This window comes from Phacochoerus africanus, chromosome 15 (assembly GCF_016906955.1).
Source record: "Phacochoerus africanus isolate WHEZ1 chromosome 15, ROS_Pafr_v1, whole genome shotgun sequence".
Lineage (NCBI taxonomy): Eukaryota > Metazoa > Chordata > Mammalia > Artiodactyla > Suidae > Phacochoerus > Phacochoerus africanus.
Genome location: NC_062558.1, coordinates 88,246,016 through 88,263,206, shown reverse-complemented (window position 1 = coordinate 88,263,206; position 17,191 = coordinate 88,246,016). Strand labels below are relative to the sequence as shown.

General features: G+C 37.6%; 1 protein-coding gene across 2 annotated transcripts in view; it reads left to right on the top strand.

Moving 5' to 3' along the window:
* WAPL (WAPL cohesin release factor) overlaps positions 1–16,021 on the top strand; it is a 92,441-nt gene extending 76,420 nt beyond the window's left edge. For both annotated transcript variants that reach the window (XM_047759564.1, XM_047759563.1), the window contains exons 10-19: positions 1,384–1,495; positions 1,870–1,967; positions 3,167–3,243; positions 6,703–6,878; positions 7,137–7,252; positions 8,387–8,551; positions 10,625–10,832; positions 11,864–11,952; positions 14,690–14,785; positions 15,427–16,021. In XM_047759564.1, coding sequence (XP_047615520.1) covers positions 1,384–1,495; positions 1,870–1,967; positions 3,167–3,243; positions 6,703–6,878; positions 7,137–7,252; positions 8,387–8,551; positions 10,625–10,832; positions 11,864–11,952; positions 14,690–14,785; positions 15,427–15,492 — 1,203 coding nt within the window. In that variant the 3' untranslated portion in view covers positions 15,493–16,021. The remainder of the gene's footprint in view (positions 1–1,383; positions 1,496–1,869; positions 1,968–3,166; positions 3,244–6,702; positions 6,879–7,136; positions 7,253–8,386; positions 8,552–10,624; positions 10,833–11,863; positions 11,953–14,689; positions 14,786–15,426) is intronic.
* Positions 16,022–17,191: the final 1,170 nt, after the last annotated feature.

Here is a 17,191-nt window from a genome sequence, read left to right as displayed (position 1 = left end):
GAATAGATAAGGAAATAAAAGGACAAGCAGCTTTGCAGGAAAATAAGGAAAGAATATTTGACAGGGGACTCACAGCCAAAAAAAAAAAAGAGTTAACTGATAAATATTTGAAAATAAACTCATTTGCCATAGTTAGAAAAATACAAAGCAAAGCAATAAGATAGCAGTTTTTGCCAACAGACAAAAATTGAGACATAGCCATACGTTGTTCCTGGAGTATTTACTTGTTACAGCCTTTCTGGTAAATTAATCTAATATATTTATCTATAGTTAAATGCCTATACCCTTTGATTCAGCCACCTTGCCCTTGAGCCTCTATGTGGTGGTCCTACTGTATATTTTATTGAACTGGCAAATGATAGACTACTTTAAATAATGGGTTTTCTCTGAAAACAAGCCAGTGGTTAAAAACATTTATTTATTTATTATTATTTTTTAAAAATTTTTTCTCGCTGTACAGCATGGGGATCAAGTTATTCTTACATGTATAAATTTTTCCCCCCACACTTTTTTCTGTTGCAGTAAGAGTATCTAGACATAATTCTCAATGCTACTCAGCAGGATCTCCTCGTAAATCTATTCTGAGTTGTATCTGATAACCTCAAGCTCCCAATCCCTCCCACTCCATCCCTCTCCCGTTGGGCAGCCACAAGTCTATTCTCCAAGTCCATGATTTTCTTTTCTATGGAGATGTTCATTTGTGCTGGATATTAGATTCCAGTTATAAGTGATATCATATGGTATTTGTCTTTGTCTTTCTGACTCATTTCACTTAGTATGAGAGTCTCTAGTTCCATCCATGTTGCTGCAATAAAAACATTTCTTAAGCTTAAGATTATTTTGATACCAATTTAAAATTTACTTAAGTTTAGGGAATTCCTTTGTGGTACAGTGGGTTAAGGATCCATTGGTGTAATTGCAGCAGCTTGGGTTGCTGCTGTGGAGTGGGTTCGATCCTTGGCCTAGGAACTTCCATATGCTGAGGGTGGGCCAATCAATCAATCAATCAATCAATATGTTTTACTTAAATTTAAATACCAGTTTAATTTTACTTAGAAATGCATTTACTGGGAGTTCTTGTTGTGGCTTAGTGGGTTAAGGATCTGGCATTGCTGCAGGCTGTGCAGCGTAGGTTGCACATGCTGCTCAGATCTGGTATTGTTGTAGCTTGCAGCTGCAGCTCCCCATCAACCTCTGGCCCAGGAACTTCCATATGCCACAGGTGCAGCTATAAAAAAGAAACAAAAAAGCATTTACTGTATTAGAAAAAATACTATCGGCTGGTAGCATACACTGTATTTAAAAAAAAAAGCAGTCTCTAGAGGTGTTGCCTCACAGTTACTGCTGAGAGTCATATTCATTAATGGTGCTTCTGATTTTCAGACTGGGCATTTAGCTATGGAGACATTACTGTCCCTTACTTCTAAACGAGCAGGAGACTGGTTTAAAGAAGAACTACGGCTTTTGGGTGGTCTGGATCATATTGTAGATAAAGGTATGATATACACACATAAAATTTTTATGTATATTTAAAGCCTGAAGAAAATGTTCTGTTTACATACTTCAAAGAATCATTCTATCAGTTCGAAAAGATCTCTTCCTTTTAGCAGCATCTTGAAAATCTTGAAAATTTCCTTTTAAAGGAAAGGCCATTAATAGTTTGATATTGGAGAGTTAAGGAAATAAAATAATTGTAATAAGTTAGAGTCACAACATACATTTCAGCATCTCACAATATAAAACTTTGAATAGTGTTCAGGGAGGTTTTAGCATATTTATAGCATGTGTACAGATGGCTTTTATTGTTAGTTAAGGGGATAAGTATTGAAGTGATGAAACATTAATTTATGTCCATTTCTTTTCTCCTAGTGAAAGAATGTGTGGATCATTTAAGTAGAGATGAGGATGAAGAGAAATTAGTAGCTTCATTATGGGGAGCAGAGAGATGTTTACGAGTTTTAGAAAGCGTAAGTATTTGATTTGGAGAAAAATGTGACTGTTTGTGAGACTGTCATAATTTATGTTACATACCCACAGTTTCACTTTTGTTCCAAATTATAATGTAGTCTTTGAGCAATTGGTGTTAATGAACAAATTAAGTGAGCGGTGTAGTTTGGAAGTTTGTTGCTCCATATGAAACTTTGCATGTCGTCTGTCTGTATTGCCAGATGTTATTGTTCTTTCTTTAATGTGGAATTCTGCTTAAATGTATTAACTTATTTGTGGGAAGCGGTAGTTAAATACAGTTGGGTTTTTGTTTTCATTTTTTAATAAGAATTTTCTTTTTTCTTTTTTTGGTCACCCTCTGGGCATATGGAGCTCCCAGACCAGTAATCAGATCAGATCTGAGCCACAGTTGCCACCAATGCTGCAGCGGCAGCAATGCTGAATCCTTAACCCACTCTCCGGGCTGGGGATCAAACCTTTGTCCCAGTGTTCCAGAGACGCTGCTTATCCTATTGTGCCATAGTGGGAACTCCAGGAATTTTCTTGATATAGCCATTATTTAAGCCACATTGTTTGTAATCACAGCTTATAAAAATATTTGGCTTTGAAGAATATTATTGAACCGTATGCCCTAAGTATACTTGTTTTTCTTTTACGAATGACTTAACCTAGTTCAATGTAGATTAGTTTATGCTGCCACTGAATTTCAAGATGCATAGACTGTGTGCTGACCAAATTGGATTAGCTAGATACTTTATTAAACATCTATGAGTGAGAAACTAATCTAGTGTGAATGAAAAGTTCCTAGCATAGATGAAATTGAAATTGTTCCTTGTCTCTTCTAGAAAGCTTCAGGTACATTTGATAAGCAGATCTAATTTTTTAAAATTCTAAATGAATCTACTTAAGAACTGTAAAATATTTGTTTACTAAGTTAGTGATTGCTCTTTTCTGACATGTAAAGTGCTTGATAATTCGTTACAGTGTATGTGTAGTACAGAATTTAGTAATTATGAGCAAGGAATTATAACAGTGGCATTTGGATATTGTATTAAAGCAAGAGCTCTATAACTTTAAGTTTAGAACATGTGGGTTGTTATTCCCTTGGATGACAAGAGCTAATTCTTTTTCATCTTGGTGTCTTTTAGAGCACTGTGTGTTGCGTGTGAATGAATGAATGTTATGGATTGCCACAAAATTTCAAAATCTTCCCTTTTAGGTAACGGTGCATAATCCAGAGAATCAAAGCTACTTGATAGCATATAAAGATTCACAGCTCATTGTTTCATCAGCTAAGTAAGTTTTTCTAAAATGTTAAACTATTTATTTAAAGCATTTGGATTGACCATAAAGGCAGTGTGATTTTTATCACCTTCCTTCACAAAATACTTCTGTCTTGTTGAGTTCTGTGAACCAGAAGCACTGTAATGTAGTACAAAAATTAGGAGTACAAATTGTGGAGCCAGAGTGACTTGAGTTTGAATCCTAGCTTCATAACTTCAGCCTATAACCTTGGGCAAGAACACTTAAAGGTTCTTCAGAAGGGGTTAAGAATTGTATCTACCTACCTAAAGTTGTTACTACAATAAAAATAATTAATATATATGTTAATATATCCTGAATTATATATGATATTTTAAAAATAGTGTATATATAATTATTTTTAAATCTCAAAAAGATTTAAAGATATCTCTTGTATACTGTATATACTCTATATAGTACAATGTATATTAAGGAGTTTTTACATATATATGCTTGGCATATAGTGGACACTAAGCATTAGTCCTTATTTTTATTATAAATGAACTTTACCAGCTGCTTCCTGCGCATTTATACCTGTTTTCCTCGATTTTTGTGTAGCTTCCTCTATTTCATATTCTCCACCCAACTTTCTTGACATTAGGCTAATGCTATCACCTCATTGCATGTAAAATTTCCACATATGTCTCCAGTCCTGGTTCTAGCTTGTTACAGCAGCTTCTTCCTAATATGTCTATCCTAGTTTTTGCTGTCTCTGCCCTGGTACTCTGGCCTCTAACCTGTCCAACATAATACCATAAGGGGTTAACCTTCCCCAGATCTGTTTTGTAAAAATCCCAAACTCCCAATCTCTGTGGTTCTTTATTGTCTTTGGATATATGTCCAAAGTCCTTAGTATAGTATCAGAGACCTACTACAGCCTGACTCAGGTTTATCTGCCTTTTTTTGTTTGTTTTGTTAATTAAAAAAGAAACTGGGGGAGTTCCCGTCGTGGCGCAGTGGTTGACGAATCCAACTAGGAACCATGAGGTTGCGGGTTCGGTCCCTGCCCTTGCTCAGTGGGTTAACGATCCAGCGTTGCCGTGAGCTCTGGTGTAGGTTGCAGACGCGGCTCGGATCCAGCGTTGCTGTGGCTCTGGCGTAGGCCAGTGGCTACAGCTCCGATTCAACCCCTAGCCTGGGAACCTCTATATGCCGCGGGAGCGGCCCAAGAAATAGCAACAACAACAACAACAACAAAAAAAGACAAAGACAAAAAAGAAAAAAAAAAAAGAAACTGGGGGGTTCCCGTCGTGGCTCAGTGATTAACGAATTCCACTAGGAACCATGAGGTTGCAGGTTCAATCCCTGGCCTTGCTTAGTGGGTTAAGGATCTGGTGTTGCCGTGAGCTGTGGTGTAGGTTGCAGACACGGCTCGGGCGTAGGCCGGGGGCTACAGCTCCAATTGGACCCCTAGCCTGGGAACCTCTATATGCCATGGGAGCAGCCCAAGAAATGGCAAAAAGACAAAAAAAAAAAAAAAAACCTGGGTTTTTTTGGTCACACCTGTGGCATGTGGAAGTTCCTGGGCCAGGGATTGAATCCACACCACAGCAGTGACCCAAACCACAGCAGTGACAATGCTGGATCCTAACCCACTAGGCTACCAGGAAACTCCATGTTTTTTGAATTCCTATTTTGGAGAATTTCAGAGACAAAACTAGATAGTAGATCAACCCCAATGTACAACTCATTCAGCTTGAATAGTCATCAGTTATTGGCCAGTCTTATTCCCATGTGTAATCCTTTACATCCCCCTTCTATGTTATTTCGAAGCAGATTACAGATTTCATATAATTTCATACATAAATATTTGAGTATATAATCTCTAAAAAAGGATTCTTTAAAAAATACAACCACAATATTTTGATATCCTATAAATTATTAATTTCTTAATATTATAAGCCCAGTCATTAATCAAATTTCCAATAGTCTCAAATTTCTAATCGTCTCTAGTTCCCAATAAATTTGTTTTTAATCTGTAGGTTTCCCCTCTTTTTTTTTTTTGTCTTGTATTTCTAAATTTTGTGTCATACTTAGTACCCTTACGACATGTGTTCTATTTGTTACTGTGTATTATCCTCCCTCACTGAAGAGTATTCTTGCAAATTAAATCTATTTTTTAAGACGTCTCTTGTATACTTCATGACCCCTGATAAATGGTCTTCTAAAAAGAGGTTAGGAACTTTTCTGATTAGGAACTTTGTGTCAGATGTCTGCGAAGTGGCAGCAGAGGTCAGAATTGGATGTTTGTGAAAGACCACACCTCTGGCTTTTTAACACTTTCAGTAGAACCCTGATAACAGCAGGGGTAGCCTATTGAATGATTAAATAATACAACCCTGTTTTTCTCCCCTCATCTCCCAACAGATTTAGTTCAGTGCTGCTTAAGGCAGTAGCTATAGAGTATATTTTAAAGAGCAGCTAGAGGGGGATTAGATATAGTACAGTTTTTTTTAAGGGTTTCGTGTGGTATATAATACATGAAGACAATTGACAGAGAATACTTCGTATCTCACAGATTTCTTTTTTTTTTAAAGTAATGGACATGGAGTTTTAAAGAGAGTCTTAAATACTAGACCCACCTAAAGATTACATTTCCTTGTTATTTTGGATAGCATCTAGAGAATGCTTGGATGTGGCTGATATCCTTGGACTGCCAGGCATGCCAGTTAAATGACCTCACATTAAAAAAATACGATTTGTTGTAATGTTTATGAAGTATTTAATATCTTCTATGCAAGGTTATTATGCAGTATTAACATAAATAATACTCTCTACCTGCAAAGAGCCTACATTCTAAATGAAATTCAGAAGCATCCAGTGTTAGCTTTTTAAGGTTTTACCTTATTTGGGGTGGGCTAGTGGTAGGTCTGTTATGTTGGAGAGATAGGTAAATTGAGGGGCAATTATAGATAGTATAATTATAAACTTCTGCATTGAGTTTATAATTTTAACTTGCTTAGAAAATTTTATATTATCAAGTTCTCCCAAAACAAAGTTTAGCACCTAGTGTGATATCAGATATGCTTGGTACATTATTGGGTAGTTAATACATTATAACTTCTGGAGTGGAAAAAAAATAATTTAGGAGTTCCTGTTGTAGGTTAAGAACAACACTAGTATCCATGAGGATGTGGGTTTGATCCCTGGCCTCACTTGGTGGGTTAAAGGATCTGATGTTGCCATGAGTTGTAGTGTAGGTTGCAGACACAGCTTGGATCTGGCATTGTTGTTTGCTATGGCATAGGCTGGCGGCTGGCAGCTCTGATTTGACCTCTAGCCTGGGAACTTCCATATGCTGCAAGAGCAGCCATAGGGGGAAAAAAAAGAAGAAAAAAAATTGATTTGGCAGAATTTATGACAGATTTAAACATTAAGGTCCAAGTAGGTAGAAAGTCTTAGTGTAACTATTTTTTGTTTAGCATAATAGTGTACATCTTATTTTCTTTTAAGAGCATTACAGCATTGTGAAGAATTGATTAAGCAGTATAACCGTGCTGAGAACAGTATATGCTTACCTGACAGTAAGCCTCTGCCTCACCAGAATGTAACTAATCATGTGGGCAAAGCAGTAGAAGACTGCATGAGGGCCATCATTGGGGTGTTGCTCAATTTAACTAATGATAATGGTAAGTCATCTTTTCTATGTATATTCTCATTGGAAGATTGTACTTCATGTAAAAAACATGTTAATCTCCTTGTTTCTTTTTGTCTTGATATAGTGATTTTTAAAGGGTTGTCATGTATTTCACTTATTCATGTATAGATTCACTGCTTTTGGGGAGTGATATTTTTAGAACTAGCCTGGTAGCTTGGCTCAGAAATATTAAGGTCAACAATGTATTTCAATAAAGGAATAGCTATACTCTTCCCATTCCGTGTTCCAGAATGGGGCAGCACCAAAACAGGAGAACAGGATGGCTTGATTGGCACAGCGATGAACTGTGTGCTTCAGGTTCCAAAGTACCTACCTCAGGAGCAGAGATTTGATATTCGAGTGCTGGTGAGTTGAAGTGACTATTTCAGAAATGAGTACTTGATCTATTAAGATGAAAAAAACTTCATATTAGTTTTGGATTTAAATAGTTGTCAGTATGTTCTTAGTTTTAATTGATTCCTTATGAACTTATTGTATGAAAGAGAGCCATGAAGGGCCCTTTGTAAAAATAAAAAGTACAAGAACTGGACTTCCCGTTGTGGCGCAGTGGTTAACAAATCCGACTAGGAACCATGAGGTTGCGGGTTTGACTTAGCTGTGGTGTAGGTTGCAGACACCACTTGGATCCCGCATTGCTGTGGCTCTGGCGTAGGCCGGTGGCTATGGCTCCGATTCGACCCCTAGCCTGGGAACCTCCATATGCCGCAGGAGCAGTCCAAGAAATGGCAAAAAGACAAAAAAAAAAAAAGTACAAGAACTAAAAGTGATTATTTTAAAGAGTGGCGAAATCATTCTTTGGGAAGACCATTATATTATTTTCATTTATTATTTATTTATTTTTTGCTTTTTAGGGCCACACCAATGGCACATGGAGGTTCCCAGGCTAGGGGTCTAATCGGAGCTATAGCTGCTGGCCTGTTCCACAGCCACAGCAACTCCAGATCAGAGTCTTGTCTGCGACCTGCACCACAGCTCATGGCAACACCAGATCCTTAACCCACTGAGCGAGGCCAGGGATTGAACACACAATTTCATGCTTCCTAGTTGGGTTTGTTGCCACTGGGCCACAATGGGAACTGCAAGATCATTATTTTATATACTGGTTTTTAACCATTTTGTAGATAGCAGAACACTGATTAGTTTTCTAGCTGGCAATAAAAGTTATGTATGTTATGTTCATTTGCTTTTTTACTTTTTATTATTTTGTCTTTAGGGCCGCACATGTGGCATATGGAAATTACCAGGCTAGGGGTTGAATCGGAGCCGCAGCTGCCAGTCTACACCACAGCCACAGCAAGCAGTGTCTGCGACCTACACCACAACTCTCGGCAACGCTGGATCCTTAATCCACTGAGCAAGGCCAGGGATCAAACCCATGGCCTCATGGATACCAGTCAGGTTCATTAAGCCACAATGGGAACTCTGTTCATTTGCTTTTAATTCTTACCTGTGGTAACATGCGTGTTTTAATTTTTGTAGGGTTTAGGTCTACTGATAAATCTAGTGGAGTATAGTGCTCGGAATCGGCACTGTCTTGTCAACATGGAGACATCATGTTCTTTTGATTCTTCCTTCTGTAGTGGAGAAGGAGATGATAGTTTAAGGATAGCTGGACAAGTTCATGCAGTTCAGGCTCTAGTGCAGGTAAGCAACAACTTAATAACTAACACTTTCAGTTGGTTGCATCTATCCAATTTCTTTATCAGTTGCACCTTCTCTCTTCCTCTTACCTCCCCTTCTTTCTCACAAGTTCATTGAGGGGCACACTGGGTTAGAATGTGTTATCATTGCATTTTTTCAACTACTGTAATCACTCCTTAGCAAAAAGCAGAAATAAGGCACTTGTATTTATGAATTAAAAGTAGGGGGATTTGAAGTTCCAGCTGTGGCACAACAGGATCAGTGGTATCTCTGGAGCACTGGGATGCAGGTTTGGTCCTTGACCTGGGAACTCCATATGCTCCAGGGAGGCCAAAAAAGGAAGAAAAAGAAAGTAGATTATTAACAACAAATTAGGAATCAAGTTCTAGCCCTATCCCATCCAGTTCACGTCCTCCAGTATTTACTTATTGGTCTAATCTGTGACTGGGACTGTGTACACCTAATGAGAGATAGTTTTCAAAGTATGTACGTCTTCGGAGCAATTTTCTGGCTTAGGAATTGTGTCATAATATGCATATTTAAAATTGACGTCCTTAGCTTGCTGCCCCAAGCACCATACTGTCCCTTTCCCTTTGATTTATACTCCCCCACCCCCAAACTGTGATTTAAAAAAAAAAAATGCTGGACATTACAATTTTTATTTTGTCAGTTCCCAGCTACCTTTGTCATTTCCTTAAATGGCAATTTGCACATGCTCAGAAGTGATAATAAACCATTCTTTTCATTTTTCAAAAGCCTCTGCCAACCTTTAATCTTTTTGACCTTTTTGAAACTAGAAGTGCTTGAACTATGTCTTTAGGAGATAATCTGCAACAACTTGGATCTTTTCCCGATTCATAACTAGGAGCCCATCATTCTCTTCTCAAACATTTTGATCTTTGGACTTCTTTATACTCTTAAAAATTACTGGGGACCCCAAAGAACTCTTATGTGTGCTTTTTCTATGATATTGTTTAAATTTGAAATCAAAACTGAGAGAATTATGAAACCCAAGTACTCATTCTATTAGTCATTAGAGCAATAACAATCAAATGGCAGGTAGATTCTGGACAACTCCACCAGTTGTGAGAGAATTAAAGAAGTCACCTTTTAATGTTGACCTTTTAATGTTTTTATGAATGCAGTTTTGACCTCACAGACTCCCTGAAAGGATCTTGGGGGCCCCCTCTATAGATCCTTGAACGAATTTTAAGAAATATTGCTTTATATGAAGCTTAAATGTTATGTTCTTAAGGGTATTAAAGTTTATATATCATGTTTCTATTTATTCAGCAAATTTTTGAAGTCTTTACTTGGCATTTGGTTATCAGGTAGTTGTCATTAGTAACTTGGTGTTTTCTCCAAATCGTATTAGCAAATGTATAAAATGCTTTCTCTACATTCAGCACTGTGCCAGCACAGGAAAATAAAGTATGAAGGCAAGAGATTTAGTAAGACATTCCAGTGTATACGTCCATTGACAATTCTCTTTCCATTGTTAATGATACTAGTTTGAGATTGAGTTCTAGATCTTTCTCTGAGAACTTGCTTTTTACTTTCACAGGTTCTTGTCTATCTTGCTTCCTTCCAGATTGCTTGGGTGTAAAGGATTTTGTTTTAACTTTTTTTTTGGTCTGCCCTTGGCATATTAAATTCACTGGGCCAGGGACTGAACCTACACCACAGCAGCAACCGAAGCTGCTGAAGTGACAATGCCAAATCTTTAACCCACTGTGCCATGAGAGAACTCCCCAACTCTTTAAATTTTAATTTGTATTTTTGCTCGCATTTCCTATCAATATTATCCAAATTGAGGGAAAGTGGTGAGATTTTCATTCTTATAAACAGATGCCTGCATCATCAGTAGATAGTTTAATTTTCTTGATTGAATCCCAGCAGCATTTGTATTTGGTTTGGATGTGGATGTGGAGTGAGGGCTTTTATTGATACTTATCCATTTTACCAGACAGCATGCTTCTGAGGATTACTGATAATTTAAAAGCAAATGGAACTTATATTTGGATGTGTAGATGTTGGTTGGTGATCTCTTTAATGATCTTGAAAAATGTTTATCAGCTATTCCTTGAGCGAGAACGAGCAGCACAGTTGGCAGAAAGTAAAACAGATGAGTTGATCAAAGATGCTCCCACCACTCAGCATGATAAGAGTGGAGAGTGGCAAGAAACAAGTGGAGAAATACAGTGGGTAGCAACTGAAAAGACCGATGGTACAGAAGAGAAACATAAGAAGGAGGAGGATGATGAAGAACTTGACCTCAATAAAGGTATATTTATTTTGATTGGTGTATTCAAATGAAAAATAATGTGGTTTTTCCCTATAAAACATTTTTTTAAATTTATGTGTTGTCGTATGTCATAATCTTGCTATTTAATGGCCTTGGTAGTGTAGTGCAGGCACATCTTGTTTTGTAGGAGTTCTTCTTCACTGGCTTCCTAGCATTGAGGAGGGTATACGTGCAGTGCAGAAAAGGTCTGCTTTTCCTTCCTGGGCCCTTACTCATTTATAAAGAGAAGCAGCCAAATAATATGACCCCTAGAGATTTTTACAGTTTTTTTGAAAATTTAAGATTCTTTTGCTACCCTCACTTACACACTGAGTTCTGTTGTCATAAATTACAGTAGTAGTTCTCAAAGTCTTTTGCCCATATTTTAAATTGGGTTGTGTTTCTTTTTTTGTTGTTGAGTTGTGGAATTCTGTATACTTTAGAGACTTTAAATTCTTTATCTTTGTATTATTGATGGTGTCTTTTGAAACACAAATGCTTTAAGTTTGATGAAGTCTAACTTACTTATTTTGTCACTTGTGGTTTTGGTATTGTGTTTAAGAAACCAATTCCTGGAGTTCTTGCTATGGTGCAGTTGGTTAAGAATCCAACTATAGGGGCTTGGGTTGCTGTGGAGATGTGGGTTCAATCCCCAGCCCGGCCCAGTGGGTTAAAGGATCTGGTATTGCTTTCGGTGTGGCGTGGTCACAGCTGTGGCTCAGATTCAATCGCTGGTCCAGGGACTTCCAAATGCTGCAAGTTCGGCCATAAAATTAAAAAAGAAAGAAACCAATTCCTAACCTAAGGTCACAAAGATTTAGTTCTAAGAGTTTTGTGGTTTTAGCTTTTATATTAAGGTCCCTCTTCCATTTATTATTTTTTGTTAATTTGTGTGGCTGTCCCAGTTTCCTAGCACCATTTATCAGTGTTGAGCAGTTTTGAAGAAAAAAGGACTATCAGAGTTGTTGGTTTCCTGGGTGCTTTTTAAAATTTGTTCATGTACTGTTAGTTTTTTGCTTTGCTATTTTCAGCCCTTCAGCATGCTGGCAAACACATGGAGGATTGCATCGTGGCCTCATACACAGCGCTACTTCTCGGGTGTCTCTGCCAGGAGAGTCCTGTAAGTAATAGTTCAGTACTGTTTTATGTATCTTAAAAGGACTCTATTGTGACCACTTTGTATCATTACCTAGTTAACTTATTTTTTATTTTTCCCCCTCATGTTAAAAACTTTCAAATATTTGGTGACCTATATAGAAGGTAGATTTCAAAGTAAGACTATATTGGGTTTATTACCATGTTATGAAAAGTCTTTTATCAGTAGATCTTTTAGTCTTTAAAAACAACCGAAAAAGAATGTATTGGGTTTGTTTGATAAGTTCCAGATTGGTAGAGGAATCAATCCACTGCTCTTGGATGAAGTAAAAGAGAGCATCATAGGGAGTTCCCATCGTGGCTCAGTGGTTAATGAACCTGACTAGGATCCATGAGGATGCAGGTTCGATCCCTGGCCTCGATCATTGGGTTAAGGATTGGGTATTGCCATGAACTGTGGTGTAGGTCACAGATACCGCTTGGTCTTTGGTTGCTGTGGCTTCAATTTGATCCTTAGCCTGGGAACTTCTACATGCCAAAGGTGCAGCCCTTAAAAAACAAAGAAAAAAAAAGAAAAACAGCATCATATAAAACCTTTGCTACCTGGCTTAAGGTGGGAAAGTCTAGCCTCAGTGATATCAGGGGCTCATAATTTCCTTTTTTTTTTTTTTTTGGCTTTTGTCTTTTTGTTGTTGTTGCTGCTATTTCTTGGGCCGCTCCTGCAGCATATGGAGGTTCCCAGGCTAGGGGTTGAATCGGAGCTCTAGCCACTGGCCTACGCCAGAGCCACAGCAACGCTGGATCCGAGCCGCGTCTGCAACCTACACCAGAGCTCACGGCAACGCCGGATCGTTAACCCACTGAGCAAGGGCAGGGACCGAACCCGCAACCTCATGGTTCCTAGTCGGATTCGTCAACCACTGCGCCACGACGGGAACTCCCATAATTTCCATTTTTAAACTCTGCTGTCCTCTGCATGTCTGGCTCTTTTCATGGCCCTGTGCTGACTCGCTATGTGTCTCATCTAGTTAAATAATGTCCAGTAGAAGGTAGCCTCTTTTTTGTTTCTTTGGTAAGAGCAATGGTTTCTTTTCCCCAGGACCTCTCCACACCCACTGCAAAAAGTAGACTTACTCTCATCTTGGCCAGCACTGGCTCACATGCTTCTGTTTGATTTACTCACTGGCCAGGAAAATGGGATTACTATGTGAGATTTAGATCATCAGGATTTAATTAAGAGAAATATGCCAGTGTCTAGACAATTGGGCTGAATCAGCACAGAAGTGGACAGTCTGGCCATAGTCTGCTTTTAAAATGAGGCATGTGGGATGGAAATATATATATATATTAACAGAACTACCCAGGAGAAGAACCAAAGTTTAAAATAAAAGGGAGGCTTTTTTCCTCCCCTTATGAGCAAGGGCATTCAGGATGCAAGAAAGAGTGGAGGTCTCTTGTATAATAGGACAGTTCTCTTTTCTGAGACTGGAGGATTAGAAGAACAGAGTTATGACATGCAGGTTTTCTATCAGCCCAGCTCCATTTCCACATTTCTCCAATCTCCTTCCCATGCTTCAGCCTTTTGATGTATTCTGTAGTGTGTTGACAGAAAAGGATTTGATGGGATTGTTGAGGGGCTTTCACTCAAAACCCAGGATCTAATAATTTATTCTGAATGATAGACATATCCTTTTCTAGTAAGCCGTCTTCATAACACCACAACCCATTACTCTTACTACTTTTCCCCCACTATGCTCTTGTGCCCCTTTCCTAGGAATTGGTTAAAGACATTTTAAAATCCAGCTTTCCTCTTTACCCATGCAGTTAGTTACCACAGCTGTTGCCGTTACAAGATGTTTTCCACTTTTCAGTTTATTTTTAAAATATAAATATTTCAAGATTGTAAAAACGTTTAGTATTTTAGCTGTAGGATTGGATAACTCAGTCGGAGTAAAAGTGGGAGAAGGGGGTTGGTTGCAGATCTCTGAAGAGGGCAATATGTATTCTTTCCTCCCCTGCTTCTGTCAACAAAAATCAACTCAGAAGCTTCCCTCTTCCTTCCCCTCTTGTGGCCCAAAACTTAGGGCAACATATTTTCTTTTGTGTTTTTTATTGTAAGTGGGCCTCCTTAGAAGAGCATTTTTAAAATATATTGAAATAAAACTGTTTTTCCTTGTAACAGATTGGTTTATGTATCTTGCTGATAATAGAAACATCTTCATCTCTCCTGGCATTGCCTGCATTCTCCTTCTCATGGATGACACTAGATTACCTTTGAAAAGATGTAGTTAAATTCTAGCCTACATAGGAACATGAAGAATTTTCTTAAAGCTTTTTATGTTCCTAAGCAGCTCTGTGCATACGCTCTAAGTCTGCACTCTTTCCTCCTCTTGTCCTAATTGTCATCGTTGTGTTGTGCATCCCCACTGCTTCCCTCAACAGCACGTTGTTATTTGAGGCACTTTTCTGTGCATTTACCAAAGTAAATATCCACACAAATGTTTCTTTGTAGCCTTTGTCAGCTTTACCTTTTTCCTTTCTTTCTGAGGATGGGATGGTGATGGGAATGGACATATACCCGCAACACAACACAATCATACAGAGTTAAAGAGTGTGGAAAATGAAATTGCATATTAACCAGGGAGTTCAAGGACCTTGTAGAATTTTGGAACAAGATGTGTGCCAAAACCAATGGCACAGTGCAAGGTTCAAGTTCGTGTTTTCTTTTGCCTGACTAATGCTCCTTTGATCCGTTTCCTCAGATCAATGTGACCACTGTGCGGGAGTATCTGCCAGAAGGGGACTTTTCAATAATGACAGAGATGCTCAAAAAATTTCTGAGCTTCATGAATCTTACCGTAAGTAGCTTCTGTTGTAGCTTCTGTGATTTTAAATATGATGAATTAATGACAGTAGAAATACAAATACTGTGGCCATAGTGATAAGCAAAAAATGATTCTTTTAATAATTGTTTATTTTTTTAAGATAACTACGAATTATTATGGCCGATGTATTGATGCTATATCATCAAAGCCACAATTTAATCTCATTTTGTTTTGTTTTATAGTGTTCAGTTTAGTAAAGCTAAAGAATATTTTAACATCCTCACAAAATAGTCTGTTTATTGTGACAAACTCAGCATCAAACAAATCACAGTTATAGTAAATAGATGATAAAGGCAAGACAGAAAATTTAGGATGGTCTTTAGTAATATAAGAGGGTAACAGTATGTTTCAAGTCCTATTTCATGGCCATGTGTGTACTCAGGATGATTATTTTATAGGCCTCAATGTACTGCGAAGTCTTCACAAAGCACAGGCCATTCTATCTAATCTGAAAAAAGCCCTGTCTATGACAAAAGGACAAATGTAACATTAACAGTTGTGTAAAGCTAAAGAATTAAAGCTTTGATTCAGTCCTTTCAGTACTTTTGAAAATTTGTCAAATATTAACTGTTACTTCCTCTCCTCCACCCCCGCCCCCATCCTCCCCTTTTCAGTGTGCTGTTGGAACCACAGGCCAGAAATCTATCTCTAGAGTGATTGAATACTTGGAACATTGCTAGCTGCTTTACCTTTGCTTCAGGTGCTCGGCAAAGCTGGAGCTATTCTTAGACAAAGAAAAGTCACGAAAGAAGTCCTTGAAGATATACCAAGAACATTCATCAGTATCATTCATATTTGGATTTTTAGGCCACCTGATTTCTTCTTCGTCATGCATTCTGCATTTGCTAAATGACAGTTACTACATCAATCTGCAACTATCAAAAATGAGGGAAAAGGTTCAGGCTGTTAACATTTCCATGCAGTATTTAAATACACTTACTTTGGCAGAATTTATACTATCCCCTTGTTCTCTTGCTTTATTCTGGGCAAGTTTTAAGGGGAAAATTTGTGCTGCTGTTAGTGCAACTGCTGTGTATGTTGAGCCACTGTTGTCATGCCAGCCAGGTGCAAAGGCAGCTTAGCTACTGAGGTATTGAATGTTCTGAGGACATTCTAGACAACAGCTTAGTTCCTTTTTCAGGCTCATTTGCTTTTGCTTTTTTGTTGAATGATTCCAATCGTAAATAAAGCTTTTAATAATTTTGTGAATTTTTTTTGTTGTTGTTCCCTGAACTACTGTCTATATTTAAAATTAGATGGAATCCAAAGACACAAGGGATTAATAGTATATTTTTTTATTCTTGATTTGGTTTGGGTTGTCAAACTATTTTTCATCTTTGAGATCATGACCATATTCATTATCATACCATAATGAGTCATAGCTGTAGACGCAAGAAAACAAATAACAGTTTGCGGGAATATTATATAAGATGATGTGCCCTATTAAGGGATGAAGCAAAATAGACAAGCCCAGGGTAGTTTACCCTTAATGCTAGGGGAGGCTCTTGAAACATGATTAAGTTTTGAGGGAGGACTCTACATATATTTTCTAATGTTCACTACAATAAATATAAGGAAGCTAAAACACCAATGTGGAATTCATGTTTCCAGATAACATGTATATTCTTCTATAAGAGTGACAGGATCAAATGCATAACGTAAAGCCTTAAATTGCTGGTTTAGAGAAGATCCTTTTTTTAAAGATTCTTTTAGTTCATAGAATTGTGTTGTTTGGAACACACGAAACACATTTAATTATATTTAATTTCACAACATTGCAAATTTTTCTTGTATTAATTATTGTTCAGACCACTGGTTATGCTTTTTTTTTTTTTTTAATTGATTGGGCCTGAATACAGGCTTTCCAGAGATTTCATTTAATACTTTCAAATACCTTTCAGGTAATTATATCATGTTTCTTCATTGGATTTGTAAAACTTGAAGCCATAAAAATATTAGTTTGGTGTGTATTGGGAAAATAGCTAAAAGTCTAATTTTTACCCATTTAGACTTTGTTATTTCCTTGTATAAAGTGACAAATCGGGGCTCTTGGATCAGTGCCAGCTGTAATGTTTTTTTTTAATGCAGTGGCTGCCTTCTCTTGTCTTCCTATTTTTGATAATGCAGATTGTTGGGAAATCTATAAGGAAGTAACTGATTCCAGTCAAATTGTTTTCTTCCTCCTACCCACCCCAACCCCCACCCATCACTTTTAAGAGCATAGTATGCCAGTGTAACTTGGGAACGACTGAGGTTGTACTTGCCCTGAGTATAAGAGCTAGCTTAGCAAACTATTTTAAAAAGCATATTGGTAAACAATATCCATAAAACTGAATTAAATTATTTTAAAATACTGATATTTATTAATCATTGGATTTA